The sequence below is a fragment of the Trichoplusia ni genome, chromosome 4 (assembly GCF_003590095.1).
Source record: "Trichoplusia ni isolate ovarian cell line Hi5 chromosome 4, tn1, whole genome shotgun sequence".
Taxonomy (NCBI): domain Eukaryota; kingdom Metazoa; phylum Arthropoda; class Insecta; order Lepidoptera; family Noctuidae; genus Trichoplusia; species Trichoplusia ni.
In genome coordinates this window covers 17,658,382-17,679,403 of record NC_039481.1, presented here as the reverse complement: position 1 = coordinate 17,679,403, position 21,022 = coordinate 17,658,382, and the positions used below count along the sequence as shown (strand labels likewise).

Sequence of the window (21,022 nt, the reverse complement as noted above, 5' to 3'; positions counted from 1 at the left end):
TAACACATAGGCTACAATTTTTGAGGTTTCTAATGTGAGGTCGTAAAAAAACACATTTTTTGCGCTTACATTGCAAACGCTGACTGAATCCTACAAGATAGATAGAAGGCAGGTATAAATTATAACTTATATCTTCTAACCACGCGGACGAAGTCGCGGGCAACAGCTAGTAAAGGATAAATTACTGAACCTACTTAAAAAGATAACAATAAATAAACACTCTTTTTTATGAAATCGGTTATAAATAACATAAAAGACATCTTAGTCTAAAGAATACCACTACAGGTCACATATTGTATCCATTCCAACCGGAATTTAGCACAAAAGGCTGTATAAAGTAAAAAATACTGCAAAACAACACGATTTGAAGACTGAGTCACATCGCGCTGCTGGCAGACATCTTGAATATTTAGCGAGCCAAGTAAATGTACCGAAGTCCGAAACTGGTTTCATTGAACTATAAATTGATTTTCTGCTTGTTTGATCGGGTATGATAAATTCAAATTTTTGAAGGATATGGAAATATTTTGTCTAGTTGTTCGATTACGAAGATATTTTATGTTTTAAACTTTTTAGGATACTTACTGATTCTCTGCCCAAATTTAATATTTTTACACCTGCAGCTGTGTAATCAACAATGTCACGGATTTATTTCCTCAGACACTCTTTGCCAGTCCAATATTTGTTTCGATGCGGTGAGTACAAGAAGTCCATCATTCAATCATCCATCACTTCTAGCACAAATTTGACTTGAAGTTTATGTTTAGTTTTGGTTTTAAAGCTTGCCCTAGATTCTCCTAAGTATACAGTCAAGCCAAAACCGCTTGTACCACGCCCCCTACTCTCATTAGCAACGACATGTCATCTCCACAGCGGATATTAACATCATCATTCAGACGGCAGTCATGGACCGGTTTCCACGGCAACCGTGCTAATTATGCAGGCATCTACTCCACCGGCATCGCCAGTATCCACGAATCTCGGCCATTGCAATATCGTTTGTCCGTCGGTCACTTAATGTTACCGTTACGATTTATATACGGTGATAGGTTTGCTGTAGTAGAGGCAATGTAGAGATAGGTTTTGTGATGTCTTCGTTAACGTAGCGAAGAGCTTAGCAAAGCTACTTACTTTGACAAAACGTGTTTAGCTTCCTTTGAAAGTTGCGAGATTGTCTTTTGTTTGGTGATGTATTTTATATTAATAGGTTTTAAATAGATTGAATAGTATTCTCTACATGTTTATAGAACCGAAGTAGAGCTACATATTCGACAAAAGTCGGTTAGTTATCTTTGCGGGGTTGTCTTTTGTTTGTTGGTTTATTCATAGTTAGGCAGGTTTGAAATTGCTGAATGGTCTGGTATAAAGTACATAATATTATAAGTACAGATCTGAATTTATACGGCACCTTTCACAATAGATTGTGCAGTGAAATGACTGCACGGATAGTAGACTGGTTGAGGTCAATACGCCAAACCCACAGAGAGCCCGACGTGTCGCCTACCCGGGGAGCAACCCCATAATTTTCATAATTTTTGTGAAACCAACCATCAAAAGGATTAACATAGTACATTAATGCTTTTTTTCAATTCTTCCCTAATCGCTCAGTGATTTAAGAATTACTTAGCTTTATAATTATAATAGTAATGTCAGATTATTTGACCATTTTGTCATGTTTTAAACATATACAAACCGATGTGCACATGAATGTACGAATATTGTGACGTTTACTTTCCAACTATCACGTGAGGAAGGTCAAATAAACCATGTTTTTATAACGAACGTGCTTAACAGACTCTATTGGAGTTAACATCATGAAAAATCACGATTACAAGTGCTATCCTGAGAACTAAACCTGTTGTTAGGAAGTTTGTTGCGACAATCAACGACAGTCAATGTCTAACATTCGCGTAAATCTAAGAAACCACTATGCGACATTTCTTCTCAGAAAAAGTACCCTGATTTCAGATGCCTTCTCTGAAAGTTTCAGTAAATTGTAATGTAGCATCTGAAAGCCAGTATTTTTTTTATAATTTAAAGGTTCTGTACTAAAGGGTAAAAATGGACCCTATTAGTAGTTTTTGAATAGCCCAAATCTTCAGTTTTTGGAATTATTAGTTATTCGTATTTGCATGCACAATAATTCAAACATGGATATTAAAGTTATTTATCCTCAATACCTAGAAACGTATACAAATCAGACAAATAACTGTGGTTATAAACATCTGTTGAACTCGTTTGGGTATCTTTTGTACGTCTGTCGAGTCATTGTTGTCTCCTAAATGACCACGTGACAATGAATAGAGATTGGACCTTCACGGCTCTTGAGACTAAATTTTTAGACCAAGATGGATTTGTTGAGAGTAGTTTATTATATGATTTAGTAACTTTACCATTTAAATTATGGGCGACCATCTGTCTGCAAGTGCACAAGAATTATTTTCATTTACCTGATAGTAATGCATTTATATTTAAAATGAAGGCTCGTAAATTATTCAAATATCGGAATATGTCGTAGCCTCATATGCGAAAAGCCTTAGATTTACCTCATATTATTACGATAAGTATACAGCTAATTGTTTCGCACTTTTTAGCAGCTACAGATCTGTCATACAGCAAGATAATTCCAATCTTCTCACATACATTTCCACGTGAAACAAAAGGATCCATGTATGAATGTATGAATCTTGATAGAATATCATACAATCTTGGGACTTGAGAACCCGCTTTACTGACTATCGGGCACGTCGAATCGTCTCATTGTTACAACTTTCGAATAAGGCCACTACATGAGACCGGATTGGCAGGGAAAGAAAGTACTAGGTATCTGGTTTCGCTTAAATACTGGATTTAAGGTATTTAGGACATTTTAGTGTCGAGAAACAGATTTTAATACTAGCTGGATACTGAATGAACAGCCCTAGTGATTTGAATTGAATTTTCGTTTGGCAGTTAATTTTGTGGCACCCATGAAACAGGTCAAATTCGTTTTTGTAAGTTTGATATAAAATACGAAGTTAAGTGTATGAGACGGGGTTTTTCTTCTCTTTTTATACAATTTAGAGGGGAAGCATCGCAGTATAAGTCTTAAAAAAGGCTTATTGATTTGAGTTTTTGCTTTGGGCGAATGTACGAAAGGGCGTAGCTATCACAGCTGATTTACGCAAAGGTAACATAATACTCACCTATACTCAGTTTAAAAATATAGTGCTTGTCAATGCTGTTGTTAACAATGATAATACATTTATTGTTGTCTGTACACTGGCTACGAGTGACTTCAAACGATGTCATTACACTAATATTGTAAATGCAAGTGTGTTTGTATGCCTGAACGCCCAAACGGTTAGACCGATTCGGATGTAATTTTATAAGACGGCAGCTGACACCTTGGACTAACGCATACTTTTATCCGACTTCGCCAGAAGCGGGTAATGTTTGTGCACGTAAAACCGACATCCAGGCGAGCCAGACCAAAAGCAAAAATATACTTTACGTACTTAAGTGCTCTTTGATATTATAATATAAATATGGCAACGGGTCCAACAAGTACCTACCTAGACTTTATGCAATAATTGCCTGCCTATTATGTGCAATAATCTAGGTTCGCAATAATAGAGTAATAAAGAGTCTTAGTATGATTCAGACTTCCCCAACTGGTTACTAATCGTAGATATAGGTAGATCTATACGCATTGGTATTGGATAGTAAGTCTGTCTAGATCTTGAGGAAGGGAGCTCAGTATTAGCCGACCTATGGAATAAACTGCGTTTAGTGTGCAATGAGGTTTGAATCAGACAATAAGTATAAGGTACCTATTAAGTGTTTTAGGCTGTATTGTAAAAATTGAAACAAGCGTGTTGAATTTATAGATGAATAAATATATTTATAGATCATCTAAGTAAGGTATAGCAGCACAATATTTTATAGGTTAATAAATAGACGGGCTATCCTGATAAATACGCGAAACTATGAATTCGGCTCACGAAAGTTCCTTCAATAAATTGTTTCAGTATAGTTTTTTTTTTCATACAGTACGATAATATAACTTCAGAAATAGCACACCAATGAACAGTAATTAAGTCAGATCATACGCACACTGCGATACATGAATAAATTAAGTAATAATTAAGGTGTTTTCTCTGGCGGACTTGTGTGACAAACCAGCGGAGAATGGCAAAAGGGGACCTTTACACAAGGTCGCAGCTTGCTCAACTCTCAATAGTGCTAACCATTTAGCATGATTCATATTGAAAAGAGAAATATTATATTATTGACCCTGATATATCCTGGAAAGAAAGTTGACCATAGTAATCCGACACATGTTCTTTCGTGGCTGTACCTAAGGGCTGTCGCCCAAGACATTAAAAAAAGTTTGATAACATTATAAATGCTTTTTTTCCTTCCAATTTTTTATAATGTATTTCAGTCAATGTTACCACATCGTCAAGTGTTATGATTTTTCGGTTATAAGATCGAGAAATGCCGTAATAAAGATTTTGCAATACCTATTATACAAAAAACTTTTTTTATTCTACCAAATAATACAATACGGTCCCTTACCTTATTTATGGACAGTCAAAAATCACACAAAATGTTGCATCCTGGTCTTTATTCAAAAAACGGGCTTCTTTCTAGGTGTGTTCAAATTCATGCAAACCACAGTTCACAGCACTTCAATACCGTTACTTTAACAACTTGACATCACAGAAAACTATTTAAAAGTATCACTTAAACACACTGAACAGCACTTTGAACGGAACACGGACCTACATAATTATATTTTCAGTAATACTTGTATGTCTACACGATATTTTGAATTAAACTACAATTAAAATACTTAGCTAGCCCGCCACCGTGGAATTTAGTCCGTCAACTGACAACTGTGTTTACGTTACGTTCCATTGACACGATTCTAGCTATCTCTGTCTACCATTAAGTATTAAGCAATGAATGAAAGAGTGAGAAGAGGCTAACAGTAATGCATTTACTGCAAGCAGACGAAGCGCCCCTAGTGAACAAAATGAGTACTAGCAAGTTAGTAGGCTTCGATTTCATTGATTATGTACTTAATACGCCCTAAACACGATAGAGTGCGTTGCTTATAGTTTTTCTGACTTGTCCATAGATGTCGTTGAAAACCACACTAGCGTTTGTGTCGTAGATGGGAATTCGAATGCTATGTAAACCTTTATGTCAACTTGTTTCAATTCATAAAAATACGACGCTTTTGAAATATGTTTATTTTACCTACTCATGTTTTTATGTTGTTAGTCAATAGTATCACTAAAATAATACGAATTTTATGCTATTTTAGCCTGGTGCGTAAAAGGAGAGTACACAAGAGTACACGAACCAGGAACCTCAGCTATATCATAGACAAGTGTGATAATTAACTAAAACCTGTTGGAAAAAAAATACAATCTGCTCGTGTGTATTCCAATATGAAGAGAAGGCGGTAATCATTTCACTCTCGATGGATCACAACTTCGCAAGCACCTAAGGCAATGTATTGAATGAAATGTAGTAGTCGTAACTTATACATAAAGGGACATTTTTAGGTTTTGCCTGCTTGTTGTTGCTTCTATGTCTGTCTACTTATACGTCTGCCATTAGGCTGTATTTCAAGAACAGTTAAATTGTACAGACGTTATTTTTTATTGCTGCTACAACAACCAATAATTGTGTTATCAAAATCAAAGTCGAGGTTAAGAAATGCAATATTTTTAATTATTTCCTGTATGTTTATACCTTTGTGTCATGAGTAAGAGACGCACTATAATATGACGATAAATTTTAGTTACAATTGTTTTAAAAGCGTTGACACACCGTTTCAGTAATCCTATTTCTTGTAATAATTAATCTTAAAAATCTATGTTCCAATCTATGACACTTCTATGGGTACAAAACTATACAACAAACATCTATTAAGGTACACACACACACCACTATATTCGCGTGATGATATCAATGAATGAAGGTGTAATAACAGCGCAACGCAACTGCACCCATCCGCGGCGCAAGCGCATATCATTTCACTCTCTATGCAGAAACTACGTAACACTATAATAATGTAGGTTTTTTTAATAATTCCTAATGTAAGTATCTACACTATTTTATTACATTTTGAGATTTAAAAAAGTGGAAAAATGTTGAATTTCGGTGTTTCTGAATAAAACGAAAATTCGTTAGACGTTGGTTTTTTGATAAAAAGAAACAATTAGTCTGTCAAAACGATTAACAAAAATATCAAAAAAGAAAAATGAAGATTTCCGTGTAATATAAATACAGTGAACATAATAATTCACCGTCTTCCAACCCTGCAGAATAGAAGCAAGCAGAGTTCAAAACAGAAGTAACAACAAATTAATTTTCCAACTTTCGTAAAATAGATAAATTAAAATAATCCACAATGTCATAGGATCAGATAGGCATGTATTAATTTCACATAAATAAAGGGAGACATTAAAGAACTAAATAAATAAATTTACTGTCATAAAAAGGTATAGAAAGTTGATAGATAAAACTAATTTCTTATCCTGCGTTTAATTTCATACAAATATTAAGCATAGTAGCTTAAATTAGGTAATGATTAACTATCGCAATTATTCACCCATTAAAGTGTTAATCTGGGGGAAGCCATAGTCTTATCCTGCAGTAGAACAAATAAATTGATTGATCGATGTATTAATTAGTAGCCAGTAATCAACATGACATCTACACGAACAAAGTCCCACACACTTGTCAAACATAATACAAAGAGCTACACCAATCTGTCAACAAGCAGCCAATCCAACGGCCGGACGGAAAGCGAGTGTTGCGCACGCGCAGATCATTTCACTCTCTATAGGCATTGATCAACAACATTTGTTTGGTAAGCCTGACAACTGTTGAATAATTTCACGCGCCTTGACAACGCGTGACAAATAAAATAAGGCCCAAAAAGAAATGATTGGATTGGAAATTGTTAGGAAAGTTTTAGGTTTTCTAGCTAGGCGATCAAGCTTTACATGTTTTCGTTTGCAGAAATAGATTTAAAATAAAATGATTTGGTGTTTTCGTCGCTTTGCTGTGTTCCTTTCGAGATCTTTTCAGTTTAGCAGCACTTCTTTCAAACGCTTTCAAAACTTAGTTTGTATTTTAGCAAAATCTGGATTGCTAAACTAACAGTTTGTCTCGTCGTATGTTAAAAATAGCAGACTCAAGGCAAGTTAAAAATGAATTAAAAAACTCTATAGTTTAAAAAAAGAAGTAACTTCAAAAATACATTTGAGGAAAAAGGATACAAAATTGATAATTCATACTAAATAAGTAAGCGGTTCCCAGCTTCCGTACAATAATAAATCACGGAGCCGTCACTCTTGGTTTCCTTCCTACGGATTCCCCGCACAAAATGTTGCCGACCCCCCCATTCATTTCCACGGTGGGGGCATTAGGCGCCGGCGCAACACTACGGAAAAAAGTAAAAACACTATCGAGTATCGTTAGTCATTAATACAGACGCAAGTGCAGTGCGCACTTTTTTCGAACCATTTCTAATTTCGACAGCGCCTGAACCGCACGTGTTCGAAAAAAACCGTTAGAAAAATATATTCAAACATTTCAAACGAACGGCTGACTTTTACCGCGCTTTTATTGGGTGTTACGATGATTAATAGTGATGTTTATGAATCGTTAAATGTTGATACGTATCGTCGCGTAATTTACGCATAAAATAGTAACGTGCGTGCTTGAAGAATAATGAATTGATTGTTGTCGTGTCAAGTAATGACTATGACGCGTGTTAGCTGTTGTGTTTTAATTGTATGTCTGCTGGCGATTCTTATGGACAGCTGTGATGGTTACAGCCCTAGAGGTAAGAAAACTAAAATATTTTTCTTAAAAAACCGCTACCACATCAATTTACGAATGCCATCGAAAGTCGTCACTGAATAATAAGACCATTCAAATTTAATTGGGAAATGGTTTGACACCAAAATGCAATTTAAATCATTAAGCTAAGCTTAAATATTATCCTTATTAAATTTGTATCGTCAATCGTTAACTCAATCACAACAAAACTAAATCTTGACTTGGAAAAACCATTCCAACCGCAGTTACGCTCATGATCCGAATCCAATAAGTCCTAAAATTACTAATTATCTAAAACATCCTAACGACTCAATTAATTATAATGAGTAAGCAATATTAAAGTGAAAGATATAAATTGTATCTGGCAACAAATTATACATTGGGTCTTTGCTAAATGATCTATTTGATCCGAATCTTGTCCCAATTGATGAGTATCTGCCGGGGCAGTAATTGTCAATGATTTATATAATTTATCACCATTGTTCTCACTATCGATAAGTTTCGCTTTCCTTAGCATCTTGACATTTAGTGGATGCTGAATTATCCCTTCTACTTCTTTGAGTTCCGAACCAAAAAAAACTTCAAACTTCAATTAATGTAAGACTAAATTATTCTATAATTTTGTCTTAAGAATTGGTAATAGGAGAAGTTAATAGAGCAAAGACTACTGTAATAAAATAAGGGTGATTTAATTAAAAAAAAGACGTACAAAAAATATTTATGCAGGTAGATACAAAGCTTACTTATTCTTACTCTCATGAGTACAGAATTTACTAAAGATGAATAGTTATAGAGTGCCACAAAAGGTGATCTTATTAAGAGACCGAATATCATATTAAATGTTACAATTTTTCGAAACTAAAGCTCACGGACCATATCTTCAACGTTTGCTACATACCGAACCGCAATAACTTCATATACTACTCAAACAATTAAAACTACAATTTCCTTTAAACAGAATATTGTAGCTACTTTTAAATCTATATCAAAACTATTAACATCGTTTACCAAGGCCTATACAACACGTAGTCCCAATACACCACCACTGATACCTACAAAAACCCCAACAAATTTACATGTCCACTTTCATTTTCTCCCAGCTCTAACTATCTTACATTCAGCATTCCCTCTTACTGAACGTGGCTTACTTACTACCTGTAGTAAGGTAGTGACAGCTGCCTTTGTATCGCCATGTTTAAGAGGTAGTTACTTACAATTACTCTTACGAAAGGCCGGGTCATAAATATCAGAACGTTCAGAACCAGCATTAATATTATCTGGTGATTCTGGAGTTATGTGACATGTTAAAAGTTATGGTGACAATCTGGAGCTTTTATTGTATTGGTAATGAAGTTATTATTAGGCTTGGTAGCTTTGAAAGGATTCAAATTTCAAAGGTAGCAAAATTAGTCCAACGAAAACATTTTGAACAAAATCTTGAATCTGAATTTTGATAATTATGACCGGCATTTGTTTAAAAAGCGAAGAAGACTTCTACTTGATTCTTCTCTTGGAAAAGAATTCCAGGTGAGGTGAAGAATGAGGTTTTTATAAAAAAAATGATGGCAATTATTTAATGGACTCTATAAATCCCAGTAGGAGTCTCTTACTGAAAAAAATATAACATTAAAGTTACTCCTCTTCATTCATCAACAAACTATTTTCAATTATCTACTATTTATATTCTACTATATTGGCTAATAAAGACCGAATGGCTTACATTAATAAAGTGATAAAAGTTATTATCAATTAAATTACGAAATCAAGTATTAATTTAATTAATAGCTCAATCATTTGAAAAGTTATCGATCTTCAAACGATCACTTTAATTTAAGATTTTTTAAATCCGTGTTTTAATTAAGTTGTTCTCATAATTGAAGGGATTTCAAATATATTGTGTAAATATACTGTTTTTATCCTGTTCCTTTTAATTCAATCAACGTTAAATATATTACTTTACTCTCTTATTCAATTTCATAGTAATTCTTCTTCCTACTCCAATATATTATCCCTCTAAACCGATTACGTCGGTCTTACAACGATTTTGTTATGAACTTATTCTTTTCATTCCATAGCCTCCGTTTTCTCAATTCTAACCATGCATATCTGAATCAAAAACCCCATCATTCAACTTACGACACGTCATCACATACAAATACCACAAACGTAATTACAATCACTCTGTTATCGCAATAGGAAACTGTTTTATTACACAAATACTTAGATTTCACTTTTCCATCTCAATATTTATATCCACTCGTTTCCAATGCAAACGACCGGGTTTCCCTTTAATGTTTGCAGACAATATCTTGTCTTAGTCGTAATAAATGTCATGATCTGTTTGCAAACTGTCGCACTCGCTGTTGAGCCAATAAATTGCTGCAAGAATCCAGGTGACAGAGAAAAGAGGCCTTTACCCAGCTGTGGGTGATATAAGAGTGATGTATGATGATGATAATGGTCAGTTGGAGATTCCAGAGATTCTAATAAAGCCTCAGCTTAGTAGCTAATTAGAACTTACGAGGTTTGGAGCCAGGCTTTTGAGGATTGAAGTTTTGATTAGCTGAAATAATCGAGAGCTCAAGTACGAGATCTGGAATATCTGAATGACTAACAAAATATTTTTCGTCGAAAAGAAAATATTTAAATCAAAAAGATATTTTTGATGTTCAGATTTAAAACTGATTTTTGATGTTAATGCAGACGATGAGATGTTAACCATAAAAGCTCAAATGATCTCATAAATGCAATCAGCTTAAACCCCCATAATTTTCATTATAATACACCTTACAGTTCAAAGCTTTCTCAAAACCTCACCTTCACTAGATGAGTAGGACCATAAACACCAACATCTTACATAACCATTCGGTAACAATAACGTAATCCGTTTAACCCAACAATAACAGAATCCATCGAATTATAATTTAAGAACGTAAAGCATTATTGACAATTCAATATCGATAGAAAATCTTATCGATAAAAACGTTGGATCGACAAAAAATTGGATTGTGGTCCATTGTTGTACCGGAATTACCAAATTCATTGTCACTGTTACATTGATTACGAAACAAAATCTTTGCGAGGAAAGTGATGAAGCAAAAACATGAGACCCACTTACTATGAGCTATTAAAGCTAGCCTGTTGTAGTTGTGTAAGTGAGCTGCCGCTAGCAGTAGGGTAGATTGTTGTCTCTTTCTCCAGCGTTAACAGTCCAGCTTCAAGGTCTCGTGGTATAGGTTTTGAGGCGTGCTCTTTGGGTATTGTGACGTCATAATCGATCAATTTCTCGATTACCGTTCCACTTCGATCTGATCGAGTCGCCATTTCATGTTTTCAACAAATCAGTTAATAGTTTTAATTTGGTTTTAGAAAATGTTGTAGGGAAATGGGCAGCAATTAAATTAATAGACGCAGTTGTTATTAAGCCACTGTTATTTTTTATGTTTAAGTATACTTTTATTTAGTTATGGTGATATACGTGTTTTTAAAAGTGCTATTTCACTTGTTTTGAATTTGGTCAGCGAGAGAATGCTGTAACCGAGAGGAATGTTATTTTTAATACTGGGTTTATGTTACCCAAGAGTGGGTTTAAGGAGGTGAAGATGATGAACATTGGTATCTCGGTATATGTAGAGTTTGTAGAGTTCCCCAGATTTTTGTCAAGTGCCTTTAAACGCCCAATAAATCAATTTATTGAATACGATTGGAGATGTCCAATTTCAAAAAGGTAACTTGCCTATGAAGGCTTTTTTTTTAAATCCTGCAACAGATTGAAGAAATCTCGCGTTTTTTAAAACATAATTTGTAAGCGTTTCTATAATCATACCCTTAGTACGAATGAAAATTACATGTACACAACAATATATTACATGATTCATTAGTTAATAGGTACTTAAACACAATTTATCATTCTATTAAATACTTAAAACTTCATGACGGCAAATCTTACGTAACGAAATGCCATAAAGTCTTAATGTACCTACTTACGTGATTATTGTATAGTATTTACCCATTTCCTAGTCTTACATTGTTTAGTATGCTTGGTAAGTGGCCACCTTCCTGACATAACTCCTCATTCATGTGTTACGACAGATAGAAAGCTTCATTTATAAGGACAGGCGAATCAATGCCAATTGTTTTGCGTAAGGTACCTTTCTTTTGACGTATAGGGTTAATCGTTGTGTATACGTGGGACAGTGTTTTGATGAACAACATTCGTTGTATGTGATTTTAGTTTGGAGTTTAAGTAATTATAATTTAACTGGGGGTGGTGGTGGAGAGAGAACTTGAGAAAAAAATAGGTCGGTGAAACTGTGGGGTTTATACCAAATATGTGTTCGCACAACCGTCGCTTCGCTTCGATCTTAATTTTTCGTTTTTGTTGTTACATTAGCAACAGAAATAGGTGAAAATTTCAACTGTCGACCTATCACGGAATTCGTTTTTACCCTTTAGATACGGATACATTTTTCGCGACGGTATTTCCTTGTATTTATATACTTTTTTTCACCTTTTTTTAGAAACTAAACAATTCTATAATATTCACAATAAGGGTCAAACCTGCAGTCTTCAGAAGACAAATACGTCCATCAAACAATTCGACCTTACCTCACTACAACCAGTCTCAAGTGTTAATTTCCCCAAAATCTTTCTAAACATGCTACCTGGTCAGTTACGAAACTTTAAAAGTCAAAGTTTTTAACATCATACTTGACTGTTCTTGTTAACGGGTGACCGTCACCCACACTCGAGAATGTCAATAACCTAAACTCTTAACGTTTATGGCTGTCCTTGATCTTGAACCTTTTAACTTGAACTGAACAAATTTTGAGTTAATGTCGACGTAAGAAGCCCTTAGAAGATCCATTTTGTAGTTGGACAGTTGAGTAATTTTTATAAAAAAAAAAAATCCTGTCGTGCAAGTGCCTGGCCACGGCAACCCTTGCTTATTTCTGAGCAGAACTTTAAATCTAGATTCTATGGTCAACTGTTTTTCTTAAACGACCAAAATACCTATTCATTTACCTTTAAATTAAAGATTAAAGATCCTGCTGCCTAAAACTACAATAATTGCATTAACAATTGTCTGAAAATATTTTATGACATCTTGTCACTAACCAGAAGGTTTATGTAAAACGTAAAGAATATGTAAAATCCATAAAATCCGTGAAATCTGTAGCTATCTTATGTAGCTAGTTGCATTCCAAGGAAGAATTCATCAAATTGTGACTGTTTATCAATTTCAAACGAAATTTGTCACGATGTTTTCCTTTAGCATTCGGTCCAATTTAATCAAATTACAATAGAATATTTAATAGAGCATGTGAATATCAGTTATTTGCTAAATTAGTCGCACTTTCAATTCAATAAGTAACAATGTCAGTTAAGGAAAAACACATTATAAATCAATGATGTCAATCTTGTACAGCCGACCGCACGTCTGTGACAATTGTGGTCTTTGTGTTAAAAGCAATAAAGTTGAGTTTTGTGCGTCGCTTTGAGCTGACGACTGTACCCGAAAAATGCATATACATACATAGTCACCACATTATAAAGAAGTTCGATTGTCAGCTTTGATTGGTCAACAACTGTCAACGGTTGTTATTGACATGAATAGTTTAAACATTTAGTTATTTATAAGACTACTTTCTCTCAAAAAAATTTAACAAAGATACAATTCTGTCGTACTTATAGCGATAAGTTCAGTTTAATATATTCTCGTACATTGTGGAATAAATGTTACATTACTAACAAGAAAATAATAAGTAAAAAAAACCCTGGCGCGGGCGTTAAAAAATTGCACGCCCCCATATCTTCTAAATAGCTCGACCGTTTTAAATGAAACACGTCTACAAACACTCTCACATATTTAGCTTTAATACAAAAAAAAACTTATCTGAAATCACTCAATCTATTTGGGAGCTATGATGCCAGAGACACCTGTGTCCTTAGTTGGTCATCAGACTGAAATCTCAATCTCAAATCAATCTTTCAAGTTCAAAAATCCATCAACAATTCTAATACCACTGCAAAAAATCAATGACATCGATACATCTAATAATTGAACCCAACAGATTAGAACAACATTATCGTCCCAAAGTAAAATCAGTAATTTAAGAATGAAATCTAATAAAAAGAATAGATACTTAAGTGGATATTCTAACCAGTACTTAAATATTGGAAATCGAAATTACAATTGATTAGATGAAAATAAAAATGGTAGAAGTACGATTGGTTGCAAAATAACTAGAATAGTTAGTTACGCAACTTAAATAAAAGTTTAGTGAGAAAATTGGACAAATCTGTCTAGTTTTGGAAAGCGCATGGTCTATTAACTGAGATGTTAAAAATAAACGTGTAAAAATAAATCGCTAACTGTGGGGTCTTGAAGGAGGTTTGTTGTTATTGTGGAAGAGAGATGCCGGTATGAATAGTGTATGCTGTCGCCTTGCTTTAATATACTTAGCTACAGTTTACAGAATAGTGGTACAGGAGTGGTCTGAAGTGCATATTGGTATACTTTGGCACACATGGAGGCTAGATTCGATTTTGTTTAATTTGATATTTTTGTCGTTTTTACTGAACAATTTATATAAAATCATGGTTCTTTTAGATTTTTCTGTAAGTTAAAATGTAGTAACTTATGAGAGAGTGTTTGGAATTCATTATTAAATGATGCAAAGGTTTACATCATTTCAAAAAATACATGCCTACATACATATTTAGATATCATGGAAAAAGGGATACTCCGTGTGAGTATTTTGTTGGGAGTATAATTTCCTTTTGATAATTTGCCTTTCATTTAAGCCTATTTCTCAGTGCCCCGAGTCCGGCCCACACACTTGAATAGTTTTTCAGACGTCAGAACAAAAGGTGCGTGTCAAGTGCACTCAAGATGCCTTCAAATTGATCTCACTTTTTATATTAGAGTGACGCAATGTTAATCGATGAATATCTATCATTGTGTAATAAATTACAAGTTTCATTGTCCTACCATAAGAAGTCACTTTATTTTCACACTTTAGTCACCAAAAAAAAAACGATTCGAAAACAATTGATAGTTAGAATATTGATTCTCGATATGAGATGGAGACAATCCGTCATTATAACAAAGACTAGACTTTTACCGCGGCGTTTCTTGCGAGTTACGTGTACGCAAAACATGGGAGATTGTATGTGAAGCACTATTGTGATGTGCGTCCATACATTATGTTTTCCTAGTTTGAGATGCGTTGGTGAATGTCAATCAGGTTTGTTGTATGGAACGTAGTTGAGTTAGTTGGTGACGCATATCTACAAGTACCTATTAACATTTTGTTCTAATGAGTGTATAGTCTTATTATATTTGTATCGATGCAGGTTTCATCTGTCAAACCCTGTGTCTAACCCTTGTTAAGCCATGTGTTATTTGGTCAACTTATAACAGTCAAGATAAGTAGTTTTGAAGACAAATGCAATTGGGAAATCTTTCAGGAACCTTGAAATACGAGTATATACTAATCATATTTTCACCTTCTTGACGCAAGCCTCTTCTTATATAGGAAACGCTTGGGCATTGATCACCTCGCTAGTTCACTGCGGATCAGTACACTATACTTCAGATTCTAATATTTAGAATCCAGCTCTCCTCAGGATATTTCGTTCACCATTTTTGTTTAGTCGATGTCGGTGGTCCTTTAGAGAAATAAAAAAATACAAATATTTTTTAATAAAGTAACATTGTCTGCCTGCGTTAGGATCGAACCTGATCCGCTTGCACACAAACCCATTTAACGAAATATCTAATAACGCTGTATATAACAATATTCTCTGCTCTCAATACATAATATTGCTAAAGTCTATCGCCAATGAAATAGTAAACCTATAATCTACTAAACATTTAGTATCAGTAAGATACAGCTTATTATTCCGCCGTAGATTATTGGAAAGGCTCATTATAATTCGTTGCTGAGGGCGACAATCATTGGTATTTATGATCCATTATTACAATATTAAATTCTCCTACAGCAATAGTTTCACCGGGTGTCAAACGCAAATAATATAGTTGTCTGATTACGTATTTTATAATGCTATATTTAAAGCTAATTTTACGACTTAAATGTTCGCTTTCGCGTTGTGTGAGTTTTGGTTTACAGACAAGAAACATTTGGACTACAGATATACATATACGACCTCCGTGGTCGAGTGGCGTACGCACCGGTTTCAAGGTGTCGCTAGCTCTGAGGTCCCCGGTTCGATCCCCGGTCGGGTCAATGTAAAAAATCACATTTCTACATATTCCCGGGTCTGGGTGTTTGTGGTACCTTCGTTGTATCTGAATTCCATAACACAAGTGCTTTAGCAACTTACTTTGGGTTCAGAACAATGTATGTGATGTTGTCCGCATTTATTTATTACATATACCACGGTAATGGCTAGAGATGGTTGGACTTATGAAATGTATTCTATATGCAGCCTTAACAAAACATTAAGCGGGTTAAATGGATTTTCCGTTTAACTGTTTTTTATTTAACATGATTACAACTAATGTGACTATAATCTAAGCACTGGTTAAAGTTAGAATAAATACTAAAGTACCGTGTAGGTAGACCTTCGTGTGAGACCGTCTCGTAATTGACTTGTGATTATGTTGTCAAGATGAATCTATTAGCTAATGAACTGTTAACAAGTCGATTTAATATTTCAAATGGGAAATGACGATATAATTATACTATGACACAATCGGTGATCACAATGCAGAAAAATATTCATTATTTTTGCTTCTTTTCTATATTTCCACTAAGACTTCAAGACTAAAATAAGCCAAATCGGCTCATCCGTTCTCGAGTTTTAGCGACACTAACATCAATTCATTTTTATATATCATCAATTCATTGAAGAGGAGAAGAAGAAGGAATATAACATTTACTTCGTCAAAGGTTGTCCCGAGACAAACTCCTCCAATTACCTCTAAAGATTTCCATCTCATCCTATTTCTTACTACTCCTGACCAAATGTACCTATAAAATACGAAGTTATATAGTTAAACCAGATTTTCGCCCGCGGCTTCGCCCGCGTCGATGTCGGTTATATCGCGTTTCCAAGAGAACTCTTCAAAAGTCCGGGATAAAAACTATCCTATGTTCTTTCTCAAGATCAACTCTATCTCTGAACCAAATTTCATTAAAATCAGTTTAGTGGTTTAGACGTGAAAGCGTAACAGACAGACAGACAGACACAGAGTTACTTTCGCATTTATAATATTAGTAGGGATGCAATAAACTAATAACATAATCCAAGTAATCGGCCCTCAGGTAACACTAGATGTCAGTTTCTCGGCTTTCACTAGCGAAGGTCGTGGGTTCGATGCCTGTACGACGACACTCGAACAAATTACACATTATCTATGGTATTACGTAGTAGTCAGCTGTTTTATGAAGTGTTTATTGTGTGTGAGGCTGTTATAATGCGTTGAACTTTGTGTAATTATATATGGTGTAGTGCAACAATGTTAATTATATGAACTGGTGGAGTCTGTGGCCTGTGTGATGAAATCTTTTACTAGATTTAAACTCTGGGGTGTATCACATAATGAGACTGTTTTAGGTTATCTTTTATATTGTTTTATCGTCGTTACTTTCTTTCTATAGTCAGATGTATATGAAACGTTTCTTTATTCTAATAAAATGGAAATAAATAAAACAGAAGGCAACAAAAATAGGGAAATAACAATTTAACCGACCTAAGTGTCGACATTTTTATTGTATACAAGATTTTTTATTATTTTACAAACTAAAACTTATGACATTCGATGCAAAAATAGGGGTAGGTGCTGTGCTGCTCAGGTAACCAGATCGAGAAGGTCAGAAAGGCAGCCGCTCCTTGTAAAACACTGGTACTTCACTGCATCCTGTTAGACTGGAAGCCGACTAACAGAATTGGTAAAAGGCATCTTAGCCTTTGGTAGAATTTCTTTATATTTTCTATTAGCGAGACAGACAACATTGTTAAACTAACCTCTTCATCGTCGGTAGAAACTGTAAGTGTCATTATATTACGTAAGCTCTTCATTTAAAGTCAACACAGACTTACATTGTATAGTTAACATCATTAGTTCACTCACGATTTGAACTCACGACCACCAGCTGACCTGTCAATGTTGGCATGTTTACTATGCTGTTATTATCACGGTGATATAAAAATTATTCTTGTATTATAACCTACTAAAGTGGACAGGGAGAAATCCTGTTTCTTAACGAATCCTGAAATCCGAATCTCCGAAAAAACCTGCTCTACAGAATTGCTGCCAAAAAGTGGCTTATGCCAACATACCCAATAGGTACCCTAGTTGTATGAGCAAGTTCACATAAGCGTCTTTTTGTCAAAGCCTTTTTACGTCATGTTCCATTCTGCTCTGCTTTGCTCTGTTTAAATTCCTTTAGGCATCAACAAGAGACAATTTTATCCCTGGATCGCAGAGCTTTAATGCTAGGTGCAGGGTATTCCTTCAATATACCTAATATCATAATATACATACATAATATACAAAATATCATTGTGCATCCTCGTTTACAGGATTTATAGCAGCGAATTAGCCCCATTATATAATAATGGTCAGAAGAATGAAGATGGAGCTTTAATCATTCACAGAGACGATGCTGATGAAATAATTCTTTACATCAATAAAGATCTTTCATATCTTATCACAACATCTCTAAAACATAACTCACAACAACAACCCAACAATTAACTAAAACTATTCATAAAATGTCGAAACAATATTATATTATCATTAAAGCTTGCGGCGAACACTTCCTAAAATTACGCAACTATTGCTGGTTAAGTACCGGTAATACTGTGGGCTGCGTACGCGCCACGCAATGGAATGGGTTTTCTCTACGTGACTTGGGGTTCATTAGTGCGGGGTTTAAGAGTGAAAGGTCGCGGGTTTGAGGTGAATATTAAGTATTCTTTAATATTGCAGTATCAAATGAACTCTTTGTTATCAAACTTAGTAGATACTTATTATTTATTAATTTTGAGTGTACGTGAGAATAGCGTGTTTTGTTGGTGGTCCCGGCTTTCATTTATTCAACTTTGATAGTTATTAATGCTTTGAGTATAAACTAAGTTTTTATATATGATACTGTTTAACTCGGTAGTTTTATAGTAATTTTATCACACGTATGTATATGGCCAGCTTTGCGTGAATTTGGTGAGGATGATAATGGCTACCACGGATTTTTTTCAATTTTTGATGATGATGAAATTTCGTTAGCCCTCATCAGGGAAATAGGACTCGCAGAACATTTTTCCACTCTTTTGCATCTTGAGCAGCAAGTACAATGTCTATAAATGTCAATTTGTACCTCGTAAAAAGTTGAATCATTTATAAATGAAATGCCACATCAGAAATGTCGGAAAACAAGCACAGTTTTATTTAATCATTAAATAACCTTATTCTGCAAACCTCTGGACAGAAGCCAGCATCAAAGATAATAATGCACTTCAATACTGCATCTTAGAATGTAAGATTGCTTGCTTATGACTTGCACCATCAGTTACGTCACACCAACACGTGGTGAGACTTATGGGACAGTCATGGCGGCTTGAGAACGTGTTACGTCATAACATGGCCGCAGTAACGTAAGTTTAATGAACTTGAAAACTACGAGACAAAGTATGAAGTAATAACAAGACTTCGTAATGTTTTTATGTACAAATAAAATGTTATTCTCTTGTGCATTATTACGGAAGACAATGAATATATGTAGAAAGGAACATTATTGAGTAGAAATTAAATTTGTAGCTGCTAATATTATTAATTAAGTTTGTAACTGCTCATAGTATGACTCATTAACTGTTGGGCAGCTTGACAGGAGACAAGAAAAACCACTAAAAATAAGGTAAATCAAAGATTACGAGTATAGAAAGATTTTATCTATATCTATACTTACCCTATACTAATATATAAAGCTGAAGAGCTTGTTTGTTTGTTTGAACGCGCTAATCTCAGGAACTCCTAGTTCAAATTGAAAAATTATTGGATAATTATTTTATTTTGTGTTGGATAGATCATTCATCAGGGAAGGTTTTAGGCTATATCATCACGCTGCAACTAATAGGAGCGAAGATACAATGGAAAATGTGGAAAAAACAGGACAGGTATAAATCATACCACAAGGACGCGACGAAGCTAAAGCCAACAGCTAGTTTTAAAATAATAGTCTACCCTTAGACTGGCTCACTGTTCTTAACGCTGGTCGTAATCCTGTACGGATACGCATGCAGTTGTGTTTGGAAACGTTGACGATGAGGTATGGTGTCCGGGTGACACTGTGTGGGTTGTATAAGGATTGAGTTGCGTCCGGACCCTTACACGAACCTATGAAACGATGCACTTTTGCCTCACATAGCCCGCTTCGATGACACCTAGTGTAAGAAAGCCGAAGTATCTACTTATCTGACAACTTTTTTAAATACCTATTTAACATTTAAAGAGACCAATTGACCGTACATGTAAAGTTTCCAGTGCATATTATTATAATGACTTTCGTTAGGCGGATTCATAATTATCTATACGGTTTACTCACGCATTTTTATCGGGATAGTCCGACTAGTTTCAGACACACCCGGAGTCCTTATGAGCTGATGGCGGATCGAAAAAATATATAAAGATAATACGCCTGAGTAAACTGCTATTAAATTAATAATAATATTTTATATCATGTATTTAACTCAAAGATCGGATGTCCCCCGACATCAAGAAAAAGTAGGATATCGGCTCCGTCCTGTCAGAATCAACCAGTAAATCGTAAAGAAGAGATAGTTTCGAAGCTGCCCAACCTTAAGGCTATCGTGATATCATTCTCGAATCTCATCAGAAGCCCAATCCTTTCCATTTCCCACGTAAGCCATCGACCGCGATACCTGGTACAACAACCTCGGAAATTCGATCTGGCTGATATATTTTCACAAACGCACTACATTACCGATAATGAAAGTAAAAGGTGTTGCCAGTACGGAAGGGAACGGGTCGTGGAAAGCGTGCACAACGTTGTGTTCCGATCACGCGTCTTAACGCGTGCATGCTAATTTGATTGTTGCGTTTTGTTTTAGATGTTGGGGCAGGTCAGGGATCTGTTTTTGTTGTATGTTTATTATAGTCTGATGTGATATTTTAATTATCTGCTAT

At 34.8% G+C, this 21,022-nt stretch overlaps 2 protein-coding genes across 2 annotated transcripts in view; one reads left to right on the top strand and one right to left on the bottom strand.

Annotated features, from left to right (window-relative positions):
* Positions 1–4,887, bottom strand: part of LOC113493375 (cadherin-87A) — a 55,479-nt gene extending 50,592 nt beyond the window's left edge. The window contains exon 1 of the mRNA XM_026871326.1: positions 4,561–4,887. The gene's annotated coding sequence lies outside the window, so the exon portion shown is untranslated. The remainder of the gene's footprint in view (positions 1–4,560) is intronic.
* A 1,920-nt stretch (positions 4,888–6,807) lies between these two features.
* The window catches only part of LOC113493374 (transmembrane protease serine 12-like), a 28,484-nt gene continuing 14,269 nt past the window's right edge, over positions 6,808–21,022 (top strand). The window contains exon 1 of the mRNA XM_026871325.1: positions 6,808–7,852. Within this exon, the coding sequence (XP_026727126.1) occupies positions 7,765–7,852 (88 nt within the window). The 5' untranslated portion in view covers positions 6,808–7,764. The remainder of the gene's footprint in view (positions 7,853–21,022) is intronic.